This window comes from Pezoporus occidentalis, unplaced genomic scaffold (genome assembly GCF_034315485.1).
Source record: "Pezoporus occidentalis ecotype Australia unplaced genomic scaffold, CSIRO_AGI_Poc_V1 ctg124, whole genome shotgun sequence".
NCBI classification, from domain to species: domain Eukaryota; kingdom Metazoa; phylum Chordata; class Aves; order Psittaciformes; family Psittacidae; genus Pezoporus; species Pezoporus occidentalis.
In genome coordinates this window covers 3,004,182-3,030,345 of record NW_026913038.1, presented here as the reverse complement: position 1 = coordinate 3,030,345, position 26,164 = coordinate 3,004,182, and the positions used below count along the sequence as shown (strand labels likewise).

Here is a 26,164-nt window from a genome sequence, read left to right as displayed (position 1 = left end):
TTTTTTATTTGTGTGATACACAAGCTGTTCGGGATGAAAATGGCTCTGATGAGTATCTGCTTTAGAACAGGGTTCTGACGTTTCAGATGAAATATGTCAATGAGGTGTTTCTCAGTAGTCCTGGGAAGAAAGGAAGAGGTGGGCAGGGGAGGGAGGACATAGCCCTGTAGTATGTTATGGCAATGTTTAAAGCACAAGTCTTTTGCATTTTCACAGTGGAGATTATTGAGGAGTTTTGGCATTTCTAATCTGCAACCTTATGTTAATAAAATAGTAGCCTATTTAGTTCTGTAATTAAAAATAAAACTCGTGTTTTGATGGGCTTCTTATTGCACTACTATTGCAAAATTAGTCTAAAAGGGCTTTTTTTGTTGTTTTTAATTACCATTTCAGCAAACTAAGCCTTATCACACAATGAAATCACTGTAAGCCAGGTCACTGTGTAGAAAGTTAACATGAGGCTCTTTTGTAATCAGCACTGAGTCATGTCTGGACATTCAGTGCTCCGTTTTGAACAGTACCAACTGTCCCAACCTCCCTCATTTAATGAGAGGTGAGTGGACTGTGCTTGGAACTTGCTGGGTTTGGCTTTAGTCACTGGGCCACTTGGTATATAAAATAACCTGGGGTTTGTTACACCACCCCCCCCCCCTTTAATTTCCTTTTAGCCTTGCTTCACCAAGTGTTGAAATAAGTGTCTGAGGCAGTTATTGAAGATTAAACAGTAAAGGGTTACAACACAGTGAATTTGGGCACTATGTATGTGTACCATATTAAGAAACCGATTCCTCTTAAGTTTTGATATTGCTTATTGCATTAGTGTCTGCCACACAACATCTTTGGGAAGGAAGAGATCCTACCCCCTTCCAAATGAACCTCAAGAACATGTTGGAACTGGATGTCCAGCAGGGCCAGGGTAGTGCTCAAGGTTCCTGACTCTTGTCTATAGAATGAGTCAAGGCACTAGGACAAGCGTTTGTCCAGCTATCACCGTGCTGCAACTCAACACTACGGAAACTCTTCCTTCCGTATAAACCCCAAACCCGGTCCAGTGTCTACTGCTGCTGCCCCCACTGCTTGGTTCATATCGACCAACACCACCTCCCTCGGGAATGATTTTCCTTGAGAATAAATTCATCTGTGTCCTGGCAAGATTTAGCAGCACCGAATCTACCGGGACGGCGGCGGGAGGAAGCTGGCTGCAGGCTTCTGTCTTCATCCGCGCCCGGGGAGGGATGAATCCCTCCGGCTCCCGGCACGGTGGCAGAAAGGATGCAGGAGCAGGACTGGTGCAGCTGTGACCGCCGGCCACCAGGGGGAGCCGGCGGCCGGAGCTGGGCGCGCTGGTCTCGCGAGACCCCGGCCAGTGCTCTTGGCGGCGGAAGTGGGCCGGCTTCCTCTTTCCGGGTGACTGTGGCGGCGGCGGCAGCGGGGTAAGGGCGGCCCGGTGCGGCCTGTCCGCATCCGCCTCCATCCTGCGCGGCGCGGCCCTGCGCTGTGCCCCGGTGGCCGCGGGGGCTGTCCGAGGGAAACGGGAAGGGCCGCGGGCCAGGGGTTTCGGGGGTGGCGCGGCCCGGCTCGGCGCTGCTGGCTGCCTGGAGAGGGCAGCGGGGATGGCCCGGGCTCGCCGGCCCTGAGGCGGATCTGCCCTGAGGGTGGGAGCGTGTCCCGGGCAGAGGTGGCCGGTAAGCCGGTGTAGGATTAGGATCCCGGCCCCGGAGTGTGGCTGCAGGCCTGCCCCGAGCTGCCTTCAGGGGTGCCCCGTGGGGCTCGGACTCCGGAGAGAGCTCCCGCTGCTCTGGCCTGCTCTCTGGCAGTGGGTTATTTGGTTAATACAGATCAGGCAGAGTGTGGTCTTAAGCTCGCGGCGTGCCCTGGCTTGATGCACAGCCCGGACCGGCCTGCACAGGAGGTGGAGTTAAGCAGAAGTGTCGCTTAATGGGCATGGCTTTGTCAGTCAGGATGAATTAGACCATGACAGTCTTGTTGTAGTGCGGTTGCTAAGATTTGGAGAAAGCCAAAAGCATTCTGCATTTCCTGATCTGTTGTATGCACCTGTCTGGTGGTGTGCTTTTATAGGAGATCCCTGAGCAGTACGAGTTCCCTCTTTCTCAGAGTCCAAAATACATGTTTGCTCTATGAATGAAGCTGGTCTATGCTGCAGTGCACAGTTAAGGCTTGTCAGTCAGATGTCCCGCCTTTTGAGAACAGCAAGCTTTGAAATAGGAAGAATGGTCTGATGTGCACGTGTGTAGCCCATTCGTCAATCACAGGGTCATTGTTTGTCAAGGAAGAGGCTTAACCCTTACTTGAAGCCCACTCTGTAAGGTGTATTAATTGGGAGTATGATTTAAGACAGTTAAGAAAGTTAAAATTGGTTTTTTTTTTATGTGCTAGCACAGTTTGTGTGGGTAGGTGATAGAGCAGCGTATATAAGTTCTCAAACTATTGGTTTTCTTTCTGCAGGCAAAATGAAGTTCAATCCGTTTGTGACCTCAGACCGCAGCAAGAACCGCAAACGTCACTTCAATGCCCCTTCTCACATTCGGAGAAAAATAATGTCCTCCCCTCTCTCCAAGGAGCTGCGGCAGAAATACAACGTCCGCTCTATGCCCATTCGGAAGGATGATGAAGTGCAGGTACGCGCACTGTCTATCTTTTGAGTTGTACCAGCACACGTGAACTTCTGGCTGGTTAGTTTTCACATATAGCCTGTGTGAAAGGGAAGGGCTGGGCAAATTCATGTAGTTGCTGGAGCTGTGCCAAGAGTTTTGCATCATAGACTTGGCCTGTTGAGGTCACATCAGTGATAAGGAACGTACAAGGAGCACATTATATTTTTCCGTTTTAGTAATTGCTGAAATTGTCCAGTAATTGATGTTTCTGTGGCACGTGTATACAAAGAGCGGAGTGGGGATTTCAACCTGTGCAGTTTTGTTTTTTTTGTTGGGATAAGTAGATGCACTAATTGTGTAAGGGATGCTTCCTGTGTTGTGCTCAGGTTGTGCGGGGACACTACAAAGGACAGCAGATTGGCAAGGTGGTCCAGGTGTACAGGAAGAAATACGTCATCTACATTGAACGTGTTCAGCGGGAGAAGGCGAACGGCACAACTGTCCACGTGGGGATCCATCCCAGCAAGGTACAGTGCATGACATGGGGTATGAAATGCATGAGGAGACCTTGCTGGCAAAGGAAGATGCTGTTGCTGGCAGGAGTCGAACCTTGTCATGGCATGTGAAGTAACAGATGGAGATACTCCAGCACTGGGGGATAATAAACAAGGAAAATGGTGTCATGATAGTAGAGAAGTGAATTGAAATCAAGAACTCCTTGATGTTTCTGGGTCTCATTTGGTGGAGATGACGCTACAGACTTCAGAGTCTTGCTAAGTACTTTGAAGAGCTTGGTATTTTTAAAGCACAAAATGGATCGTTTAGAACAATCCTTCATCTTTACTACATGGCATTTGCACTGATTAATGAGGTGTTAGAAATGTTTGGGTAGATGCTCAGGATAGTGATATGTTCATGTGTGCTATTTTGAACAAAGTTCTGAATCTGGTTTTAGCCTGAACCCATTTAACATGTTTAGAGTCCATGAAAACCAGGCAAAGCCTGTTTGGATCATAATAGCTCCCTATTATTTGTTTCAGATTAAACAGAAAAACTAACCAAAAGCTGGTTTGAAGCAGATGAAATTAGTCTGCTTCAGCGTTGCCTTGTGGGGACATGTACTGAAGTGTTGGTGGAAGAAATCCAGTTGTAACAGGTTTTCTGATCTAAATGGTTGGTATGTTCAGCAGAGGGAGAGCAGGATCATTCCGAAACAACATAATGGCTTGTGTGCAGTAATAACATTTGATGGACAAAGTGACATTGCAGTGGAGCCAGTATGCATATTGCTTGTGTGATAAATAGCAATGAAGGACTTCTGTGCTGGTACTTTATTCTGTGAAGTTGTCTCTAATTGTGAATCAGACCTTAAAGATTCTGGTTATTAATGCAAAAGGAACAGAAGAATGCAGTGGGGTGGATGAACAGTTTTTACCTCTCTTAGGTAAAGAGGTAGGAATTCATACTAATTATGGGATACCTACATGCACAGTGGAATTGAGGAGGAATGTGCAGGCCTGCTGCAGTCTATGGTTTCTCTGGGATTTGGTTGTCAGTTGGAATTTAAGGTACTCCTTTCAGTAATATCAGCACATGTGTATCTTCGGCAATTTGAGGGGGCACAGGAGACACTGAAGACCAAAAATTAAGCTTTTTTAGAGAACCACTGAGGCTGTGGTAACTAGTGGTCTGTGCAGTTTATCTTTGATGTGCCCTTGTTAGTAGTACTTGATAGTTGCCTGGCCACCTCCTGTCTGTGTCTTTATGTGAGTCACTGTGGTGCATGGGCTTCTGCTTTGGCCTGTAGTGCAGGCAGATGCATTGGCTGTTCAGCCAGTACAGCAGTGAGATGCTAACAGCCAGCAAACAGCAGCATGGCTTTCCAGTGTTCCAAAAATTTACGTAATACTGTTTAAAACATGGAATAATTAAAATAGTGGTTCATTACTTGCTTTTTTGGTGGTGGGATCCACTGTACTGCATTTCAGGTGGATGCTTGAGCAGCATAATGGAAATGAGATTTACTTCGAAGTAATTATTTTATTATGTAGTTAATGGAAATCTGGGTGCTCTTCAGTGTGTGCATTTGGCTGTGCATCAAAAGCAGCTGTCCACAGACCCTGATCCCTGAGTGTACCTGGGACAGTTGTGACGTACACGCTTGTGAGGTGGGCAGGTGCCAGCTTTATGAGGTTTAACCATGCCAAGTGCAAGGTCTTACACCTGGATCAGAGCAATCCCAGGCACAGCTACAGGTTGGGCAGAGAAGAGATTCAAAGCAGCCCTCTGGAGAAGGACTTGAGGGTGTTGGTCGATGAGAAACTTAACGTGAGCTGGCAGTGTGCGCTCACAGCCCAGAAAGCCAACCGTATCCTGGGCTGCATCAAAAGGAGCGTGACCAGCAGGTTGAAGGAGGTGATGCTGTCCCTCTACTCTGCTCTTGTGAGACCTCACCCGGAGTATTGTGTGCAGTTCTGGTGTCCTGAACATAAAAAGGACATGGAACTGTTGGAACAAATCCAGAGGAGGGCCACGAGGATGATCAGGGGACTGGAGCACCTCCCCTTTGAAGACAGGCGGAGAAAATTGGGGCTGTTCAGCCTGGAGAAGAGAAGGCTGCGTGGAGACCTCATAGCAGCCTTCCAGTATATGAAGGGGGCCTGTAAGGATGCTGGAGAGGGATTCTTCATTAGGGACTGTAGTAATAGGACAAGGGGTAATGGGTTAAAACTTAAAAAGGGGAAGTTTAGATTGGATATAAGGATGAAGTTATTTCCTGTTAGGGTGGTGAGGCACTGGAATGGGTTGCCCAGGGAAGTTGTGAAAGCTCCATCCCTGGTGGTGTTCTGGGCCAGGTTGGACAAAGCCATGAGTGATATGATTTAGCGTAAGATGTCCCTGCCCGTGGCAGGGGGGTTGGAACTGGATGATCTTAGGGTCCTTTCCAACCCTGACTCCTCTATGATTCTATGACATACGGAGGCAATTCAGTACCTCAGTCCTACCTGGATCAAATGAGATGATCTGTGGAAATAGAACTTGTGTGCCAGGGCTGACCTTCTGGGACCATGCTGTGTTACCACAGCTCTGTCAGGTTGCTGTGCTTCAACACTGAAGTGACACTAAATTCTCTGTCCTTTCTCTAGGTGGTGATCACCAGGCTAAAACTGGACAAAGATCGCAAAAAGATCTTGGAGCGTAAAGCAAAATCCCGCCAGGTTGGCAAGGAGAAGGGCAAATACAAGGAAGAAACGATCGAAAAGATGCAAGAATAGATTATTTCCTATTGAAACCATTAAAGAACTGCTAAAATTTAAACCTGTTATTGTGTCTTCTTTAGAAAGTCTTTATATAGTATCTGGTTTGTGTTTTAATGTTCATTCTCATGTTTTGATGTTGGCTGCGTAAAAAAATGCTTCCACTAAATCAAGAACCTTTTAAGAAAATAAAAACTCTTTCTCCATAAGGAATGTTTCAACCAATGTTACAGTGCAGTCCTGAAACCTGCATCTAATGACCATTGTGCTTCTGTCTCTTCCACTCATCTTTGACACTTACGTAGATGGGTTCATGGTTTTAAATGAATGTGTTCGTTCTGTGCACCATATATATTGGATATTTTACCAGGCATTTAAAGTAAACTATTTCTTTCCATGAATCTCCTGTAATCCTCTTATATTATGTGGGTTTTTTCAACTGTCTTATGAATTTGATATTAGAGATGACATTTTTGAGGTTCACCAGGCACACTGTGGCCACACATAGCACTGAATTTGCTGTATGATGTCTTGGGCTCTTGGATTAATGATGGAGCTTAAGGACAGGGCTTTACCTCACCAGTGCTGTGCAGCAGAGCTGCCTGGTTTGACAAAGGTAAGAGTGAAGGCAAGCTCAGTGCTACTGATAACACTGTTTTGGATGCACTTTTCCGTAAGAGGAAGTTAGGTTTTTAGTACTTTATACACATAATTGAGAGCTGCCACAGCGTGGTGAAAACCGCCCTGCAATTAAGTGAATTTACTGGCTTAGTGAATAGCCCTCTTAATTGCTGGTACAGAGGGAAAGCAAGCCAGCTCCTGCTGAATCACACTACTTTGAAAACAGGGATGCTGAGGATTGAGGAAAATCAGAATTCCAGGTTGGAAGAGACCTTAAGGATCATGTGGTTCCTACACAAAGCCTAGACTAGGTGTCCCAGCACCCTGTCCAGCTGAATCGAAGTGTCCAGTGCTGAGGAATCCACCACTTACCTGGGGAGATTATTTCAATGGCTGATTGTGCTCATTGTGAAAAAGTTTCCTCTTCTATTCAGCCGGAATCTCCCCAGGAATAACTTGTGGCATTAGCCCTCATCTTTTCCGTGTGATGGTGTAAAAATGGAGTCTCAGTCTTCTTTGTAGCCACCTTTTAAATACTGGAAGATGGTGATGAGGTCTCCCCTGAGCTGCCTTTTCTCAAGGTTGAACTAGCCCAGCTTTCAGGCGTCCCTCACACATCCCAGTCCTTGGATCATCTTTAAGGCCCTTCTCTGGGTCCCTTCCAGCCTGCCCACTTCTTGTAAAATGGGGACCAAACCTGAGCACAGTATTCCAGGTGTGGCCTGACCAGCACTGAGTGGGACAATGACATCTTTATCTCTTCTGGTGAGACTCCTGACGTTGGCTTACTCTGCCGCAGCAGCCCTGTTCACTCGCACTGAGTTTGCTGTGCCCCAGGACCACACGTGCCCTTCTGAAGCCATTTATAGGCAGTAACTCGAAGGCTGCTTGAGCCGTTCAGCGTCACTTCTTTTATGCCTGTTCAGAGCTTTTGTGTACCCCCGCAGCCCATGCGAGCGCACACGCTGCTGAACGATGTTTCTCTTCACCCGTGCCAGTGAACTGAGCGCGTCCTTCGGCTCCGCTGCTCCTCCCTGGCCCTGCTCCGACCGGAGGCTTCTCCCTGTTCCCAGTCACCGATGAGCTCGAAGCCAGCGCTTGCCCCCGGAGGAGCTCCGCCCTTGCCCGCACAACTCCTTCCCGCTCCGCTCCCCGGGCCCGGGTTGTTCCGCCCGCCGAGGCCCGCTCCCACAGCGCCGTCGCGCCGCCAGGTGCGGCCCCGCCCGCCGGGCTCCGGTGACGTTATGGGCGCTGATTGGCGCAGGCGGCGGGGCGGGGCGCTGCGGCGGCCGTGAGGAAGGGCTGGGGAGGTTCCCCGCCGGGTCGCACCGAGCCGCTTCCCTCCGCCGCCGGCCCGGCCATGGCGTACGGTGGCCTCACGGTGCCCATCATCGTCATGAGCGTTTTCTGGGGGGTGGTCGGAGGTGTCCTGCCGTGGCTCATACCCAAGGGGCCTAACCGAGGGTGAGTGACCGGGGGGAGGCCGGGGTCGCGCTGAGGGGCTCAGCGATCCCCTGCCCGCCTCTTCCCCTCGGGTCTGGGGAGCGGGCAGTGTGTGTGAGGAGGCCCCCGGACGGAGGCGAGCCCGCGCCCCGAGGCGGAGGCCTGGCGGAGGCGCGCCGTGCCCTTGCGGGCCTGCCGGGCAGCAGCGGCCTTGCGGCTTCGGCTCGCCTGAGTTCCCCTTTCCCTCGCCGCCGAGGCCTGCCGGCCGTCGCGGAGCCCCGCAGCGCCGTGCCTGCCGGGCGCGGAGCCGCCGCCTCCTGCCGCAGTGTTCCTGCGGGCTCCCCGTCGCTGGCGCAGCGCGGAGGGCGGGCGGGCCCAGGCGCCTGTGCCAGCCGGGCTCCAGCCCGCGGGGAAGGCCGGAGCCAGGAGCGGTGTCTCCGTGCGTTAGTAATCCGTTACGGTGTTGAGTTTTCCCCTCAAGCCCTGTAAACATCCGCATACACGGCGTCCTGTGGTGAGGCCGTCTCATGTTAAGTTGGTGTTTGAGCAATGGCTTCCTTTTAGTTTCCTTACTTGACCTTTTCTAACTTACTTCGCCATCTAGTTTGGCACTGGATAAGGGTGGAAAAAAAATTGCTGTAGTAGATCTCCGTTGTGTGTTTTAATGTATGTTGGTGGTCTGAGGACAAAAGCGAGGGCATCTAAACAGACTTTTTCCTGCAGTGGTCGTAACTGCTCAGATTAAAAGTAGACAAGTTTTTGTCTTTCTCTTTTCCCTAGGAGATAATGACTTCTTAACCTCTCTTCCTCTCTCTGACATCCCCTCTACTCCACAGGTACCGACTGTCTTTTCTCTTAGTTGTTTGTCTAAAGTCGGAGGAATTTTCCTCAAGTTCTATTTAGCTCTGGTTATTTGCTGTCAAACCTGGAGGGTGTTTGGGTGTTTTGTGCCTGAAAACTTTCCTGTCCTCAGAAATACCTTGGAAATACGTCTTCCAGGCATGTCCTTAAAGTATGTGGGTCACCAACAGATGTTCTGTAGTTATGCCAAAATGTGATTGTTTAACAAATGTGATAACGGAGCATTGCTACGTTCTATAGCATGTACCAAAACAACAGCAAAGAAAACCCCAAAACGCTTTACCCAAAGCCTATTTCTGAATACAGTTGTTCTTTTTCTAACAAAATAAGTTAATGCAGACTTTAGCTACGTAAGAGTTCACATTGCACAGGTTAAGGCTCCCAAACAGTGACTCTGGGACTCCCTGAAAAGGATGGGTTTCTGGAGCTTAATCCAAGGCTATGTTAGCTTTGTAATGTTCATTTTAAAGTGGATAAGGTGGGTGTATATTCATAGATGAAAAATATTAAATGTTACCTGTGTCACAAAAGAGTTAGAAGGAACTAACCTGGCATGAGGTTTTGTTCCTTGGTTTGGGGGAGGAAATACATAGAGTGAAACCCCTTTTTATAATTAGAAAAAGCCCAAATAAACAAAACTCCTCTACTTTGTTACTAAGTTCCATTAGTTGCATAGATCAGTTGCTGCTAGGAAATGTCATTTCCTTTCCTCACATTTCAGAGTCGTGTGTGTACAATGTCATTCTACCATGTTCAGTTTCAAGAGCTGCTTGGTTCTTGCTGCTTTGCAGCTTAATAATGGTTTCTGATACAGTTTCCTTTCAGCAAGAAAGGAAAATCTTGTCGTTCAGATTTTTTGTGTTCTGTTTGCAAACCCCTTGCTCATGATGTAAAATTAAAATATTTTTATACTGAAAATTTCTGTAAGGAGAATTTTGCATTTTTTTAAGGAGAACATGTTTATTGCTTACTGTTAGCATTATAACATCCAGCTTCAGTAGTTTATTAACTTGCTGGTGGAATTGACTATGAAATTGAGTGAGGACACTGTGTGTATAAGATTTTGCTCCTCTTTGGGGTGATTTTTGTTAAATATAGCTGTATACTTCTGTTTGTCAGAGCTGTGTCAGCTCTTCTGCTGAGCCTTAGCTGCGCTTCTGCAAATTATTCAGCTAGAAGAAGTTGGAACACTTGTGTTGAGTCACCTTCCACATGATCGAAGTTGGAGTTGTTCTTGTGTGCTGGGTTTTTTTTTTCCAGTGTGTCTTGTGGTCAGTCATAACATGGCACCTAATCAGATGTTTCTCTCCTTCCTTTTTGCAGTGTTATCAACACAATGCTGGTGACATGTGCTGTTTGCTGCTACCTGTTGTAAGTATAAATAATGTCTTGCCTCTTAACCAAGGCACAGTTCTGATGTAATCAAAAGTTCCTTTTTTATATCCTCAAAAGATTTAGGAAGCAGCTTTTTGAATGTGTCACAGATGCAGACACAATGGTATTCTTTGACAGGTCTTGGAATTCTTAGTTCTAAAAACCTTCAGCATGCTGAATAAAGCATTTTCCTGAAGGGAGATACTGAATGAAAACAAACCCGAATTCCTTTTGTTGTCCTCTGACATGTAACTGTTGAACTGTGTTCTGTGTTGACTTGATGTCACTGGCTTGTTCACTCACAGGTGTAATGGCAGTTTGTCAGGTCCACAAGTTTTCTGATTTGCAGTAGTGATGACTTTATGCCTTTTTTATTTTGTATAAGTTACACTTATATGAGGTGATATTATACTTTATGAGGTGATATTAATTTAAACCTACTGATGAGTTTTGCTTTACTTAGTTTGGTTGAATATATTCTCAAAATCTGGTAGGGCAGTGGGTGGAAAAACTTATATGTGTGTTTTTTGTATGTGACAGTTTTTGTGACAGACTTGTGTGCTTTGCTGTGTTAAGATGATTTTTGTTTAAATGCGTGTTATATTTTCAGGCTGCCTCTTTTCTGTAAGAGAATTAGTAAAAATAACAAAAACTCTGGTTAGATCTTTAAGGCTAACTTGTAATAAAATCATTATTCAGAGTTCCTTTTAAACCTGAGTGGTATTTGTACTTTCCTGAAGTATTTAGGTGTTATTTATGCTATTCTAATAGGCTTAACATGAATATTTAGAGAAATGCATCTCTAATCTCAAGAGTCATTCTTAGGAATTGGCAGTCAAAAGCCATATTATCAGTGTTGGTGTGTTCCAGGAGAGGCCTGTTTGGCTCCATGTTGGGTTAGCTTGTGCCACAGACTTATGCAGGGTTGATTTAGATTAATAATGTGATATTCAGACTTTATACAGTTTAGGCCTATTTTGTTTGAGTATTTGACACATGAGGTCTTAAATCATTGTATTGGATGATTTAGAAGTACAGCAATTTAGTTCTGTATTTTGTATCTATGCAGTTTTTTTAATTCAGAAAACTACTGTTGAAGATGTAGAAGCTTGAAGAGATTTGTTGTACCAACAGCTTGAATTTGGGATCGGAATTTGAGAATCTCAGGGCTATGAAGGCCTCCTTGACTGCATATAAAGTTCAGTGTTTGGGGGTGTGTTTTGGTTAAAGTTCTCACTTAAGTTCTCCCTACTTTGCATTTTAACAAAAATAATGCTCTACTCTTCTAAAATCCTCAAAGCTCAGGGTTTGTTTTCCTTATTGGTTGAAGAAGGATAGTTTCCTTGAAGTCAAGTCCACGTGGCATCTGCAGAGTCTGGATTATGATGTGAAATGTCTTTGTTGTAGAATTTCTTGACTGAATGCTGTGAACTCTTCAAATGTACAGTGGTATTTCACTTTTAAGTGTAATGATTTTTGTACTGAAACAAACCTATGATAAATCTAGTGTCATTGACATTAATTATAATCCATTCTTGCATGTCCAGTGAGAGGTTTCTTTTGTAATCTTGTGAGCTCTGTCTCGTTTTCTGTATTCCCTTTGGCTTTTGCCAGTTATACCTCGAAAAAGAGAAGCAACACAATGTTCTAAACCATCAGTAGTTACACCCAACCACATAAATTACGTGTATAGTATCTGTTTGCTAGAAAAAGCAGGTTTTTCTTCTCGTGTTCCAAGATAGAATTTGCCTCATCACAGAGTTTTTATTTCCTCCCCTGATTTCTGTATAAAATCACAGAACAGCCCTGGTTGGAAAGCACCTCAAAAGATCATCTGGTCTAACCTTTCTTTCCTCTGCTTTATTCAAGTGTTTGTCAGTTTGTTCTTCCCGTATTCTTTTCCTCTTTCAAGGGAAGCATTGAAAAATTTTCAGACCTTAATTCATGTGACTAAAGAGAGAACAATTTTTCATGCTAGTTTTGACGGAAGCCTGAAACAATGGTTTCTGAGGATTCTGTGTTAGATACGTTAGGGTTAAAATTACTTGTGTTGTCCCAGATATGGTCAGCTTTATTTGTGTGTCCTTAGTAGGTGGCTAGTGCTGTTATCTACCTCTTTTGTAGAGTTGTTCAGAACTCTGCTAGACCTGGTTTCATACTGAGTTACCTTTCTGGTTGAAAATAAGAAGAAAGCATTTCCTGTCTTCATTAAACACCACTTGTCTGACATTGATTTGCATCAAACTGAATTTGTGTTAACTGAATTTGAAATCAAGCACATTTCAATTTAAAGCTCTTTCTTCTGTGTTTAGATTTAGCAGTGATCATTCTGCATAACCATATTGATCACATGGTGTTAATTTGGTTGTCCTATGGAAAAATTTGCATGGGTAAGTGCACTGTTTGTGTACAGATATTGTACCCAGCAGCCTTTTGAAGGCGAATACTGAGCCTCAGGAACCTGATAAAATATAAGGCAAAGGATAAGGAAATACTGCTGTGGAAGTTACACCATGTTTTAAGACATTGTCAAAGTCTCAGTCTGTTTTGATGTTTCCAAAGCAGTTCCTGAAACAGAACCATGATGTCCTAACAGAGTACAGGGTGCTTGAAAAATGGTATTTACTGATGATTCTGAAAGGATTAAAGTACAGTCCCCAAAATGACATTTAAACAGCGATAGCAGGACCTTAATTTGTAATATGCAGCATAGACAGATGGCAGTTATGGCAGAAGGACCTTTTAAACAGTCTTCCTGGTAGAGCATAAGGGACTTTAATTTCCTTGTCTGAGCTGGGTAATTAACACTAAGTGTTGTAAGTGGTATCTGGTAGAATTTAAGGACCTGTGGGTGGCTTGAATGCTGTATTTGATTTTGGCAGCTCAAGAGCATTACACGTTCAGTGCAGAGGCTTGCTTTGTTTTGCTTTGAATGTTGTGTTTTGTTTTGCATTGTCATGATAGAACATTGTATAATGCAGCATCACTTAAGCAAAAGCTTTTTCATGACTTACCTTGAATACAAGGCAGTTGTAGAGTTCAGTGCATAACTACTGTTTTGAATTTTTAGGCCCTAGCAGAGCAGGAAGGAGGAATATACTGTTGACCTGGCATTTTACTGTGGCTCAGAGCTTGGATATCCATCATGGTCCCAAAAAATAGCTTTTGAAAACTGCACAGTGATTGCCTACAGCATGGTTATACGGCTGGGACACATCAATGTTTTCAATGTGCTTCCAGCTCATGTAGTTGACAGCCATGCCAGGGCTGAACTTAGGAAGCAGAGAGGTGAGATATTTGTACATAGAGTTCCTTCCTTCCATGCAGTGAGAGAATAACGTGCTTTAGCAGGCTTTTAGTGTTCCTACCCTCCTCCCACTTCTGTTAGTTCAGGATGCTAAAGGCAGATGGTACAGTGCTCTGGCACCCTTCTATCTGTCTTTTGTATCTGAAAATTAACCCCCTTGCGAAATAAATGCCATGATATTTTTAAGAGCTAGTTTGCTTTTCCCTCAAGTAAATGTAACATCATGTTTAAGGTGCTTTCAAAAGACATTGCTGTCATCGCTTTGGATAGCAAAGTAGGAATATGCCAATAACCTTTAGGTTGACTGCTCCTGGTGGTGTCTTGCTGATGATTTAATTGCTTTGTAGAGCCTGCTGTGTATTTCAAGGCTTGCAGGACTGATAAGAGGGCTGCAGGCGCAGCGTATCATTGTAGCAAGTCCTACTCCCTGCAAAACTGAAAGCAGCATTGGAAATAAATATTTGTAAATTGCAAGAGGATTGAGGTGGTTTCTTTAAGTCTTTTGCCCCTGGCTGCCCTGGGCATTTTACAGCCGACCTGCACTTCATCCGCTGGTCAAAGCATCAAGGTTTGTGTGGAATTTTCCATTACTGCCTAAGCACTCTGATACATTTGTGGCAGCTCTCGTTACAAAGCTGCTCTGCTTTTTCTCCTCCTTGCAAAGCATTCTAGAAATAGCAGACAGATGAGCCTGTGTGTTCACTAAATGTGTTTATATAGTTAGTATTTAGCATAGATTTAAATCCATGGAAGCATCCATTGCTTTTTCTGAATCCTGTAATATTTACAAAGCAAATATATATTTTAACAGTGGAATATTTATTTCTGTTTAGTTTTCCTGGATATTTTCCACAGACTACATTCCTCTTGTTCTCTGTTCTGGCTATTGCTTCTGCAGTATTAGTTTGCGAACTGCTCTGATGACAAGGCTGCTGTTGCTGATGATTTGGCAGTGTTGTCATATTGGTTTTCTTGTTGTGGATTTGTGTGTTCCTGTAGCATTGCACGCTTTTGCATCGGGTCCCTATTTCTTGACCTCTGTGCCAGGTTTAAATTCACATTTGTTCCATCTCTGATGAAAAATATACTATGTCTGCAAGGGTAGATTTTCATACACTGTGAATATAAGAGCAAATGAGAGAGAATGTTTATGAAATGTTTTTGTTTAAAGGGTGCCTCAAAGGCACTGAGAAAAGGGCTGTCTCTTATGTTTCTGTATTCTGAGCCCACAGATATCTGAGTTTTAGATGTCTCAAAACACTTGTCAAAAAAAAAAATGGATGAGAGAGATGCTGTCAGGTGGTTTTGTGTTGTTTTAAATTGAACAGGCCAGTTGCAAAATGATTTGGTGCCACCTCTTCATTGCTGGTACCTAGCCTTTATGTTTGAGCTTGAGTGAAATTTTGATTTGATACTAGACTTTCCTGAAAATAGTCTTTTTGTCTCTGATAGTACTTGTGCTTTGGACAAGCTTTTCCATTATTGTAAGCTTTGTGATTTGGCTGATGTTCTCTCTTTTGGGTTGGGGGGGTTGTCTTGCAGTTGGCTGATTGCGATTCTGGCTCAACTCAACCCTCTCTTTGGGCCGCAGTTAAGCAATGAAACAATCTGGTACCTTAAATACCACTGGCCTTAAGGATGTCTGTCCTATGCTGAAATCTGTTGACTAGGTGAGTATGATCAGATTTATTAATATTTTTGGTACATTAAAGCTTCAGGAGAAAGTAGGAGCAGTTGTTATAGGCAGTGTGTTCAGAATTGCTAGCTGTTTTGCAGGAGAAATCTACCTTTATATAGACTGCAACAAAACATCTTTTGGATGTTAATCTTGAATGGATACCATGAAAAGCTTGGTCTGAATTCTTGTCCAGTTACTTTTCTCTGCTATCATGTCATGTGGTGCTGTGTTCAGCAAGCAGGGGGTTGTAAAGAGAACAGAATGTTTCTTCTACCAATAAAAAGAAAATCAGGCTGGGGTGTCTTTTACTAGCTGGCGTGAGAGGATTTCCTAACTTTTAACCACTGTTAAACCTCTCTTTAAGCTTACGACCATGTCACCAAGACCTGGCCTGATTTCCAAGGCAATGTAGAGTTGCCTTCATTCATCTGGGAAATCAGTGAGAACTGTAGTTAGAATGGTTCTTCTCTCCTGTCAAAGTACAGCACTAACACTGAGCTTACAGATGAATGTTGCTTTGGGTTTTGGGTTTTGTTTGTTTTTTAATAATAGCCTGTGTGTAACTTTAATCATAGACAAGCCTGGTTGTTGCTGTCTAGGTAGTGCTATTGGAATGCTGCTGTTGCAGTTCCTGGGCATGCTTTCTGACTTGATCTGCAGTAAATACAGAGTCTTGTACTACAAGTACCATGATGACTTTGGGTTTCTTTGGAACAGAAGCATTTGGCGTTGAAGGTTCAAATGAAGGATAACTGTGGAAACAAGTACCCATGATTTTAGTTCTTATGCTGGTAACTGAATAACTTAGATGTGCTTAGTTTTTTACCTGTTTGGGGTAGGGTTTTCTGTCCTTTTATGTTTGACTGCCTACCCCTTTGCTGTTACTACTTCTGTTTACAGAAGTCCAAGAGTAGCAGATGACAGTTGATGTTACAGCTCAGTTAAATGATGTCTGTAAAGCATCCTGAACATTTACCCTGAAGCAAAGCTCCATTGCTGCAAAGCAGGCTTCATCTGAATTGTGGTGTTGTCAAACTGGCATGTGTATGTGTCTATATCTTCTCTTCTAAGCAGCAAGCAGAAGCTAAAGGTAGGCTCAGCCCTGCTTCGAGGCCTGTAATTAGCCAAGTCAGATAAGCTGAATTTCCTGGGCACATTTTCACTGCTCATGTGTTAACATATAATGAGCTAGCTAAAACAGAGACCAGTGTATTCTGGTAATGGGCATACAGATCTCTGAATCCTGTAGGATAATTCAGTTGTGTGGGATCTGAAGTGATCTGTGTGTTGCAAGCAGCAAGGTAAAACTGGATATGAGATACAACTCTTGGACTCCAGCTGCCTGATGAAAGAATCAGGCTTTCCTTCTCCCTTTCAGTGAAGAATTTGCCAGAGAGCTGAAGGTAGATATATACTGAGGAAGAGAGGGAGCTAATGTGGGATGGCCAGTAAGTTTATGTGAGGAGCTGTCATTTTTTAACTTATTAGTGGAGAATTTGAGGCCTATATAGCACACACTGTTGTGTTCTGTGAGGCAGATTGGTTTAACCTTCGATCTGTCTGATTTCATTGCCTTAATTTTGGAATAAAATGAAAGTTCTAATCATCTTGAAACAGAATGATTTTAAAAAAATAAAACCCTGTAATAGTCTTCAAATATCCTAGTTAAATGTTATGTTTTCTTGCTAGAAATGTGCTGTTTCAGGACATACCATTCTCCATGATCTTGTTTAAATTACTCTTGTGTTGAGAGAGCTGAGCAGCAAGAAGGTGCCTGCCTTGATCAGTCTGCAGTGTCCTGTCTTGTGCTGTTGTGTATCTCCAGTTGAGTTTGTCACTAGACAGGAGCTGTGAATTAGACTCCATCTGACACTGCATGGAATCCCATAAATATAGCTACTGTTTCATGTTTGGTCAATTATTTTTGGCTTTTAAGAAGTGTTTTTCCAGCACCTATTTTACTTGACCAACAGAACAGGCTGAAAATGCACACAGAAAGCTTTCTAGTGAGGAGCTTCTACAGACATTGGCTTGATTGAGCTGTGCCAGATTACAGAAGATCGGCCTTTCTTTTAGGTCAGTATCCCTCCAAGTGATGATGATGTATCAGATGACTTGTCTTCATAATCAAGTTAATAGCTTAAATGGCAGTACATAAGAACATGCAGACTTCTGTAGCTGTGGTTATGTGGGCTGTAGCCTCTTCTAAGCAGTGTGACCCAATGCCACCTTTTCTCTGCAAATTTGTAGATTTAATCTGTGTTCTCAGACCGGGAACTTTCTTCATGCTATTAAGTGCAGGAACCATGATCCAGATGACTGGATGCTGCTACAGCACTGAAAACTTTCTAGGAAATAGTTGTTCTGCAGCTTGTAATGTAACTGTAACTACTTGCACTACCTTAAGTAATGAAACTGCTAAGAAAGCAAGAAACTAGATATTATTCTAGAAGGTCCATACAGGTGAATTATCTACAGTTCTTCACTATTTCTCAGTGCGTTTGTGGAATGGAAGTTGTGGCTACCAACCAGGTCTTCAGTTGGTCAATTGTCTCCATGGAAAGCAGTAATTGAAGTTGCCTCTTGCTTTGCAGGTAAAGAAGAGATTTTCTTCAGATGAAACACTCCACTGCCCAAAGATGCCCTTAACATAGTCGGTTGGATACCAGGCCTGCATTAATGCCTTAACCTTTCTATTGTGCTTCAAATGGCTTGTTCAAAGCCCTGTATTTTTTCCTTCTATACCTTTAACAGTGTGCCTAATGCAGTTTATACTTCCCTTTGATGCTGTAAATTTTTGTCTCTTAACTTCACATGTGATGAAAACTTCTAAAGTTTTTATGGGTAATAGCTTTCCTGTTCATTTTTCTCACTCTACTGTATATATGTTACAAGCCTTAGGTTGTCTATTGCTGTGCTGTTCACCCTGTTCTATTTGATTGCGATTGGTAAAATGTCTGCAAGAAACTCTATGAGGAGAAGACAAACAGTGGTGCCACATGTTGATGGCATTTCTTCTTTTGAATGAGTTGTATTCTTGGGAAATTTGGCCTTAAGTTTCTCATGCCTGGAAATAAAACTAATCTCTGCTTTATACATAAAGTTCTTGTGCCATGTGTAACTGTTATGATGTGCATTTTAGTGGGTTTAATCAGACAATAGTTAGACAAAGTTGAGCTGAGGAAACTTTAGATGATGTGGATAAACTGTAATAAATTCATGTCATGTGATGAGATGAAGATGCTTTTGCTGTCTTTATTAAGACCTCTCAGGTAGTTCTAAAATAGGACTAAGTCAGCAATTTAAACTTGCTGGAGGGTCTGCAGGTAAAATTGAATGCTTACTTAGCTCAAGCCTCTTCTCCATGTACTTCCCATTGTCCGATCCTGGAGGGGACTTGGTAGCAGAGATAATGTGACTAGTTTGGATGAAGCGTGAATAGTAATTTTGATAGGAGATTGATATACTCCCTGGCCTTTTTGTAGGAAACATATAGCAACAAGCAGTTTAAATTCAACAGCAAAATAGTAATTTTGAGAGGAGATTGATTTACTCCCTGACCTTTTTGTAGGATACATATAGCAACAAGCAGTTTGAATTCAACAGCAAACATAGTTGTTTTATACTTGGTTGACACTTGCACATGAAATTGCAGGCCTGATAAAGCACATGGCAATGGAGGCCAGAGATGAAAAATTGCTGAGGCTCCTCGATGCTAGCTGAGTCTGTGGGGCTGGGACTGAATCTAGCAAGTTGTGTGCTAAGGAATCACTTCACAATATGCAAATATTGCTGCATCACAGGAGTCTTCATGTGTACTTCTTGCCTCCTTATGTCATGGCCAGATAAACCGCCATTATTCCTTACTGTGTTCTATTCTTATGTACAAGATGGAATGGTTCTTTTTTTTTTTTTTTTCCTTTTGGATAGCACTGTTGAGTTGTTCAGTGGGATAATACTTGTTACTGTACAGGAAATGCCAGCATCCTGGCAGAATGCTGTAACTTGCAGTGGTTGAAAAATGGACAGCGTGAATTGCAGAAGAAGTACAGACATGTCAGTTATGATACAAACCAGCAAAGCGACTGCTGGGCCTGGGATAGTGGGGTTTTCCTCAAGTTGCCTACTACTGAGAGCTGTACTTTAACACATGAGAAGTTGCTCTATAGTCTGGCAAATAGTTCCGAAGAAAGTTGGAAACCAAATGATCTCATAAAAGCTTAGGTGGTGGTTGGTTGGCGTTTCTGAAGCACGTGGAGGATAATATATGTTGACCTCATGGGAGAAGGAAGAAATGCTTCAAGACATTGTTGACAATTTTGGGTATGTAACAGTTTTTAAAATATATTGATCTGCCTGACTTGTACCCTGAGGTGAGACGCCAGGAAAGAAACTGTGCTGTGACAAACAGCCCTGTTGGTGTTACCACTTTTTGTAACAACCTTTCTGTTTCAGGTTTTAAGGGATCACTTGTAGAAGATGCAGAAGTGAAATGGAGATGATGTGGTGTGCGTCACTGTGGGAGAATTTAATGTAAAGAGCTATTCAGAGCGTGAGCCACCAAGCCATAGTTCAGTCTTTTGGTGTTTTCCAGCTAAAGACACTTCCCTCTACCCAACTGGTTAATATTTTCTATGGGGCAGATACGAGGTAGTAGCTTGATTTAAGAAGTTGAAAAGATGTATGTATTTTTTGTTGTCCTGAATGTTGTGTGACCTACGGTATGCATGGTGATTATGGAATGGTCTGCTCCATGTCTGCCAGGAATTAACACTGCTTCAGGTAACTTTTTTTTACGTGACTGTAGGAAATCAGAGCAGACACGCTGGTGTTTAACAAACACTGCTGGTATCCAAGCTGGTAACAGTTTCCTCTTGTTCTGCAACAACAGAACACAAAGTGTTAAGGTACATGTGAAGGAAATTTGCTGGTGCTTGACATAGATGGAAAGCGGGTCTGCCCTGATCAGTCTGATCTCATCTGTGTGTTGATACTTTGGGGAAGGAAGATTGAAGAAACTGACTCCATCAAGTCATGAAGACTTGAACTCCTAAATAGCAGCAGCAGGTAGAGCAAGTGTTTAGGTTGGAGACATTTCAAATACTTTTGACACATTAATATTGTTTCGGAAGCTCAAATGTCTGTGCTTGTGCCCCTCCTGGGATATTGCTCTGAAGTGTGTATGGAAGTTTGATGTTTCGTCTGCTGTAAATTGTGGAAGTGTTTTGCTTGTGCAAGGCCTTTAAGTTAGCTGTCAGCCGGGATGCTGCTGCTTCCAGAACCACATATTACCAACTCTGGGGCAAAGCAAATGTTGGTTTTTATGTTGTCTTGCCAGCCACGGTGGGGTTTGGGGACAGAGGAGCTGTTACAGGAGTTAAATGCTCTTTACAACTGGTGCGAGGGGCATGGCTGTGGCGCTGGGGCCAGGCCCCCTCCCTGCGCGGCTATAGGGCTGTATGGCAGCGGAGGGCAGGGGCAGGGCAAAGCCCCGAGGGACACAGACCCGGCCCCACGGACCCTTTGCCTCCACAAGGAAAAGTGACTCTCGCAACCAGCGCCAGGGAGACGAAAGCGCTGGGGAGACCGGTCGCGCTGGCTGTGCGGGTGGAGGGACGGCTCGTCTGCCCGGGCGTGCGGTGCCGGGTGCAGAAGGGCTCGGCTGTTCCGCGCTCTGTTGCTTTTCAGGCTCGGAGTCCCCTCCTCCGCTTTCGACCTGTTCGAGTGCTCGGGGGGTGACTGGTGGGAACGGGGGGGTTCCCTGCCTGTGGCGCGTTGGTGTCCAGCGGGACGGCCCCTTGCCGTAGGGAGGAGGCGGAGAGGGGTCCCGGGCCGGTGCGAGTGGCGGGGCAGGGCGGCGGGAAGGACTCTCCCCGCTCTGACACTACTTTTATGTAACTGCCTGGGACGGGGGGTGCAGAGCTTCCCCGGCTGGCGGCAGCCCCGGCCGCTTGAGAAGGGGCTTCCCCAGGCAGCAGGGGGTCCGCTCGGAGGGAGGCCGCGGGGGCAGCGGGGCGGGGGAGCCCTCCGCTCCCTTCTCGCTGCGCGGGGACCCTGTGGGGGAGGCCGGGGCTGGCTCTCAGTGCCCCGCAGGCGGGCGGGCGCTCGGCGGAAGGGGTCCCGCGGGCGGCCCGGCCCGGCGCGGCGGAAGGGGGTTTGTTTACATGTCGCCTCACCCTAGCTTGAAAGGGCCGCTGGGCGGGTGAGCGGCGGGGGCGGCGGCGAATGGGAGCGAGCGTGGCTGGGGAGCGAGCCACTGAGCGGGCGGGGAGGGCGGGGCGGCGCGGCGCGGCGGTGGCCGGGCTAGGCTGCGCTCCGCGGTGGCTGGCGGGGCGGCCATGTTGGCTGGGAGGTGTGTTAGTGGGTCAGGGGCGGGGGCCGCCCCCCCGGTACCTGCCCGCGGGTGGAACGGGGCGGCTCGGAGCGGCGCCGCTGGCTGAGGAGGGTGCCCGCGGTCCCGTCCCCACGGAGCGGCTGTGCCTCAGGGGGTCTCTTGTTTCTGGGGGTCGCGCCACTGGGGTCTGCAGAGCGGGCGATCCCGGCCGGCAGCCGGGACACAGTCCGGGGCGAGTATGGCCGCTCACTGGTGGTCCCGTTCCCCGTCTTTGAGGGGAGGATCCTGCCGTGAGACGGTTCCCACAAACTTTACTTATAAAACACCGGTAACTTCCTCGGGCTGTCTCCGGTGTGTCTCTGGTGTCTCCCCGCACGGGTCTTGGACACCTTTCCGGGTCTGGATGAAGTTCAGTCCTGGTTTGAATCAGGGCAGCTTGCCCAAAGCCCCTCATGTCACCAAGGAGACAAGCTTGAACTTTATTTCCCCTCCATCCAGAAGGCCCACGGCTTGGGCGTTATTTCATGTAATGATGCATATGGTATTCCCGGCATGCCCAAATCTCATCCCTGTAACGTGCAGCATGGCCAGCGCAGCCCACAGGGCATCATCTGGTGTCACTGATCAGATATCAAAGGTAATTTAATGACCAGAATTCACTGTGTCACACTCCAGTATAAACACGTGCCATTTTCCAAGCCTCTACCCAACAGTTTCAATCATCAGCTGTGCCAGCTGAAATGTTACCTTCGTGTTTAAAGAAAGCGTCGTCTTTGTGGTGTTGCTGTTCAAGGATAGCTTGTTGAAATCATGCCACATGTAACCTGCAAAACATCGATTCTGGCATCTTTCAAACACTTCAAAGTATTGTAAAGACATTGATAAAAAGGCTCTTTTCCTAAGGTCGCTTAACCAAGTGCTTTTAAGCAGACTTGTGGGGAGGGTTAATTATTGTTATTACACATATGTGTTCATAGTAAGGATAATAAAGAGCAGACACGGGTGCTTTAGAAACTTGGTTGATTTTTATTGTTGGCAACTTAAATGAGAAGTCAGATTTTCTATAGCAAATATATTGGGTGGTTGCTTTAGCAGGCAAGGCTTTTTGTAGAGATATCAGTGTTCAGTGATAGTACTTTTTAGAAGCATGAATAATAACTCAGGGACCCCCATACAGTGCTTTGTAGCTGGTAGTTTACCTGAGCGAAGAAAGGATTGCTTTGTGATGGGAGTATTAACTGATGAGAGAAACCTTCAGCAGAGGCATTAAGCCGTTGACCATCCTTGCCATGTTGGGTTTTATTTTTTAACTAATGAGAGTGGCAAAGAGCTTTCTGAAGGACAAAGGTTTGAAGTCCCTTCCGCATTAGCAGGAATTAATTGGGAATAAATAGAAGCTTCTGGCTGACCAGTAGACTGATAGCATGGTATAAATAAGGGAACCGGTTTAGATTTCCATGACTTGCGTGTCCGTGCCGTGTGGTTTGTGAAGCCTAATTAAAATGTGGTTTAAAATAGAAGTTTGATAAAGGTATTTGGCACTGCGTAAGAATGCTTGAAAGTCAGCATTGGCTAGAAAGATAAGCCAAAAATTTTATGAAAATTGTGGATTTAAGGTTTAGACCTCGCTCTGATCATTTCCCTGCTTACAGCATTATATTAAAAACAACCCAAACCCTTCTGGTTTTGAAATCTGCTGGGGTTTAGGTTTTTTAAGTTTTTTTTTGTTTTGTTTTATTTTTTTTTGGGGGGGGGGGGGGGGGGGTTGATTTTGCTTTTTGGACTATTTTGACTGATGCGTTTTTCTGATGTGTTGCTGGCTTTGAAGCATGCTGTGCTGATAACCTGGGATGAAGAGTAGGCTAGATTGTACCATTCCCTTCATCATAAGAGATTTTTTTCCCCTGTGAACTATAGAATTATTTCTTACCCTGAAAGAATCTGCACTGTCAGAAAAAATACAGAAACAACCTTCCTGTAGGAATGTAGAATATTGCTGGAGATTGTCAGCTAAATGGCTGTCTGGTTTTGCTTTTGTTTTCTGTTTGCTTTGGCTGCATTCTGCTTCAGGGGAAATCCCTGGCTCAAGAAAATTCTGTATCTTAGTCTTGCTGCTAATTGTCTTGTGCAAACAACTCTCTTAACCTCACAGTGGTACTTTAATAAAAACTCATATTTTCACGGTAAAAAGTTTTTTTAAGTGATTTGAAGTATGTTCATATAGTTCTAACAAGTTCTAACATGCTGCACATCCCACTCCTGGCACTAGAACATTAAGAAAATCTCAGTCTTTGTTTCAGAATGTACAGAAAAGTGATTGCTTCTAATAGGAGTACATTATGCTCTGTCCCTGCCAGTATTCAAGGCCAGGTTGGACAGAGCCTTCGGCGACATGGTTTAGTGTGAGGTGTCCCTGCTCCTGGTAGGGGGTTTGGAACTGGATGATCTTAAGGTCCTTTCCAGCCCAAACTGTTCTGTGGTTCTGTTGTTATTTCTGGGCATAATTGTTATAAAACACGTAGATGCAATATGTTTGTTGGGTTAAAAGGGATCACTTTTGTTCTTCATCATCTTGCATGTTGAACAGTTATTGGCATGTGCCTATTTGTTTATGCGGTTGTGTTGAAGTGGAATAACCCTCCGAAGTTGGGCAGCTGGCGTTGACACATAGGGGTATTAACTCAAACAGAGAATGTAGTGCTGTAATTCATCGGCTCCATTACCAGAGACCAGAGCTTCTGTTTAGTGGTATCACTTAAAGATCTTGAAGTCTGCTGTGGGCAAGTAGGATTAGAAAAATAATACTGGGCAGGAAGGGGAGGTCAGCAGAGGAAAAGGGACAAAGACGGTGAAGTAGCAGTTTCCCTCTCCTGAAGGGAAGAGGCTTAGAAGAAGTGAAACAGTTTTTGTATCTTTAGTTCTTCTAACTGGCAATGCTCCATCAGACTTAGGATCTGAGCGTCTTAAACAGACTGTTGTTTGCGCTCCGCGACAGTGGAAGCAAAGGGCGTCATGTCTTGGATGCTTATGCTGGTATTTTAATACAAATACATCACTGCAAAGGTAGAGGGACATGGCTGCTTTGGATGAGCAGGTGAACGAGGCTGTGGTGGGTGGAAGCAGAAGATGACTTTTTGTAAGAGTGTCTTTGCTCATCTGCTAGGAAAAAAAAAAAACAACTTAGTGCCATTGTAGTGGGGGAGAAAAGTGAACGATTTTTTGTAATCTGGCTAATAATTGAAGAATCATGTAAAAAGAAGGGGGAAAAACCTAAACAAAAAACATTGCACTCAGAAACCAAACTAAGAAAAGTAGGTTCTATGCTTGAAGACTGCGCTGAGCAGACTGTGTTCTCTAATAGGAGACAAATTGGCACAAACTGTGGAAGGGGAAAAAGTTTTAAGAGAAGTGTAGGAGAACGTCTTGCATCTTTATCTGTACTTTGTAAAATGTCTAGATAAAGCAAACACTGCATAGCACATAATAGTTCTTTTAAAGTACCTGGCATAGTGCGTTCTCTAAATTTCAAAGTTCAGTGTATTTAATGTTTTATCATGAGCTTGTAGGTTTAGCATTGACAGGCTCTGGTGACTTGCAGGTTATTTATCTGCATCAAAAATGTAACTTGGACAAACTGTGCTGCATAATGCAGTCACCATCATGAAAAGTGTAATTGTTCATGTAGTGTATTTAGAACAGGCATTTAGCTGCTGTGATAATAAGCACTGTACAATCAGCAAAACAGTGTAGCCACGCTCTGTGTGCCTTTCAGATTGAACAAAATGCACATCTGAATTGAGACCGAAATAGCAACTTTAGTTATAACTACAGTACAAGTGATTCATGCAGGTGACTGAGGAAGACTTTCAGGGTTGTCAAGCTGAAAGATTGGATTTCTCTTATGGGGGCTTATAATAAATTGTGGCAGAAGCGGGTTTTACTGGTCTGGGGTGGTGGCACAGGAGCTGCCATGTGTCTCCTTAATGTTGCATTTTTTGGGTTTAGGTACTACTCTGCCAGTTTAAACGTACTGCTGCATCAGTGATGTCATGTAATAGCCCACCATTACATTGTTTGAAGTTCAGTCTCCTTGGGTGTCTTGGGAGCACTATTAAACTATTCTAAATGTGCATTTTTCAAAAAGTACATATAAATGCAGAGGGTTGTGGTTTTTTTTATTAGGATTTGTCATTAGATTAATGAATTATTAACTCTATAGGACAGGTTTTGGTTACTTACTGATGAGGATTTTAACCAGCGTGTGTACGCATGCCTCCATCAGTACCCCAGATTCTTAAATGTTAGAACCACAGCAGTTCCTGAGATGTCTTGCCTTCCTCTCGCCCAGTGAAGGAGCAAGCCTTCTCCTGGGAGCACAGCTTTGCACTGCTGTCACTCAAGAATCTGCAAACACAGAAGCAAACCCAGGGACTGGCTCCTTAATCACCTTAATCTGATTTCACTGCAGGCTGCTGCCAAAAGGCGGGTGGCACCCACCCAGTGCCTGCGGCTGCGTATTCCAGCTACTGTTCTTGTGAAGTAGCTACAGGATTTCACCTCTGTGTCTCCTCGTTTGGGAAGGGCTGATGTAAGGCATCAATGAAAATTGTCCTGAAGTAGAAATTTCTGCTGTATTTATCTTCAGGAATTCTCATTCTGCTATTCTTGAGGTCT

The 26,164-nt window shown here is 44.7% G+C and overlaps 2 protein-coding genes across 5 annotated transcripts; both read left to right on the top strand.

Annotated features, from left to right (window-relative positions):
• Positions 1-1,301: 1,301 nt before the first annotated feature.
• Positions 1,302-5,933, top strand: RPL26L1 (ribosomal protein L26 like 1). The gene is made up of 4 exons (XM_062607729.1): positions 1,302-1,433; positions 2,467-2,639; positions 3,002-3,142; positions 5,762-5,933. Exons 2-4 carry the CDS (start codon positions 2,472-2,474, stop codon positions 5,888-5,890), a joined length of 438 nt encoding a protein of 145 aa, XP_062463713.1. The 5' UTR covers positions 1,302-1,433; positions 2,467-2,471; the 3' UTR covers positions 5,891-5,933.
• Positions 5,934-7,763: 1,830 nt separating this feature from the next.
• ATP6V0E1 (ATPase H+ transporting V0 subunit e1) lies at positions 7,764-18,258 on the top strand. 4 transcript variants are annotated; one of them, XR_009962576.1, is made up of 6 exons: positions 7,764-7,957; positions 10,121-10,168; positions 15,021-15,148; positions 16,406-16,559; positions 17,130-17,232; positions 17,751-18,258. XR_009962576.1 is itself a non-coding variant. In XM_062607732.1 (4 exons), exons 1-3 carry the CDS (start codon positions 7,854-7,856, stop codon positions 15,112-15,114), a joined length of 246 nt encoding a protein of 81 aa, XP_062463716.1. In that variant the 5' UTR covers positions 7,764-7,853; the 3' UTR covers positions 15,115-15,148; positions 17,130-17,234. The 4 variants fall into 4 exon arrangements, 2 of the variants coding, with proteins under 2 accessions (XP_062463716.1, XP_062463715.1); XR_009962577.1 differs by lacking the exon at positions 16,406-16,559; XM_062607732.1 differs by lacking the exons at positions 16,406-16,559; positions 17,751-18,258 and having other exon boundaries at positions 17,130-17,234.
• The last annotated feature ends 7,906 nt before the right edge of the window (positions 18,259-26,164 follow it).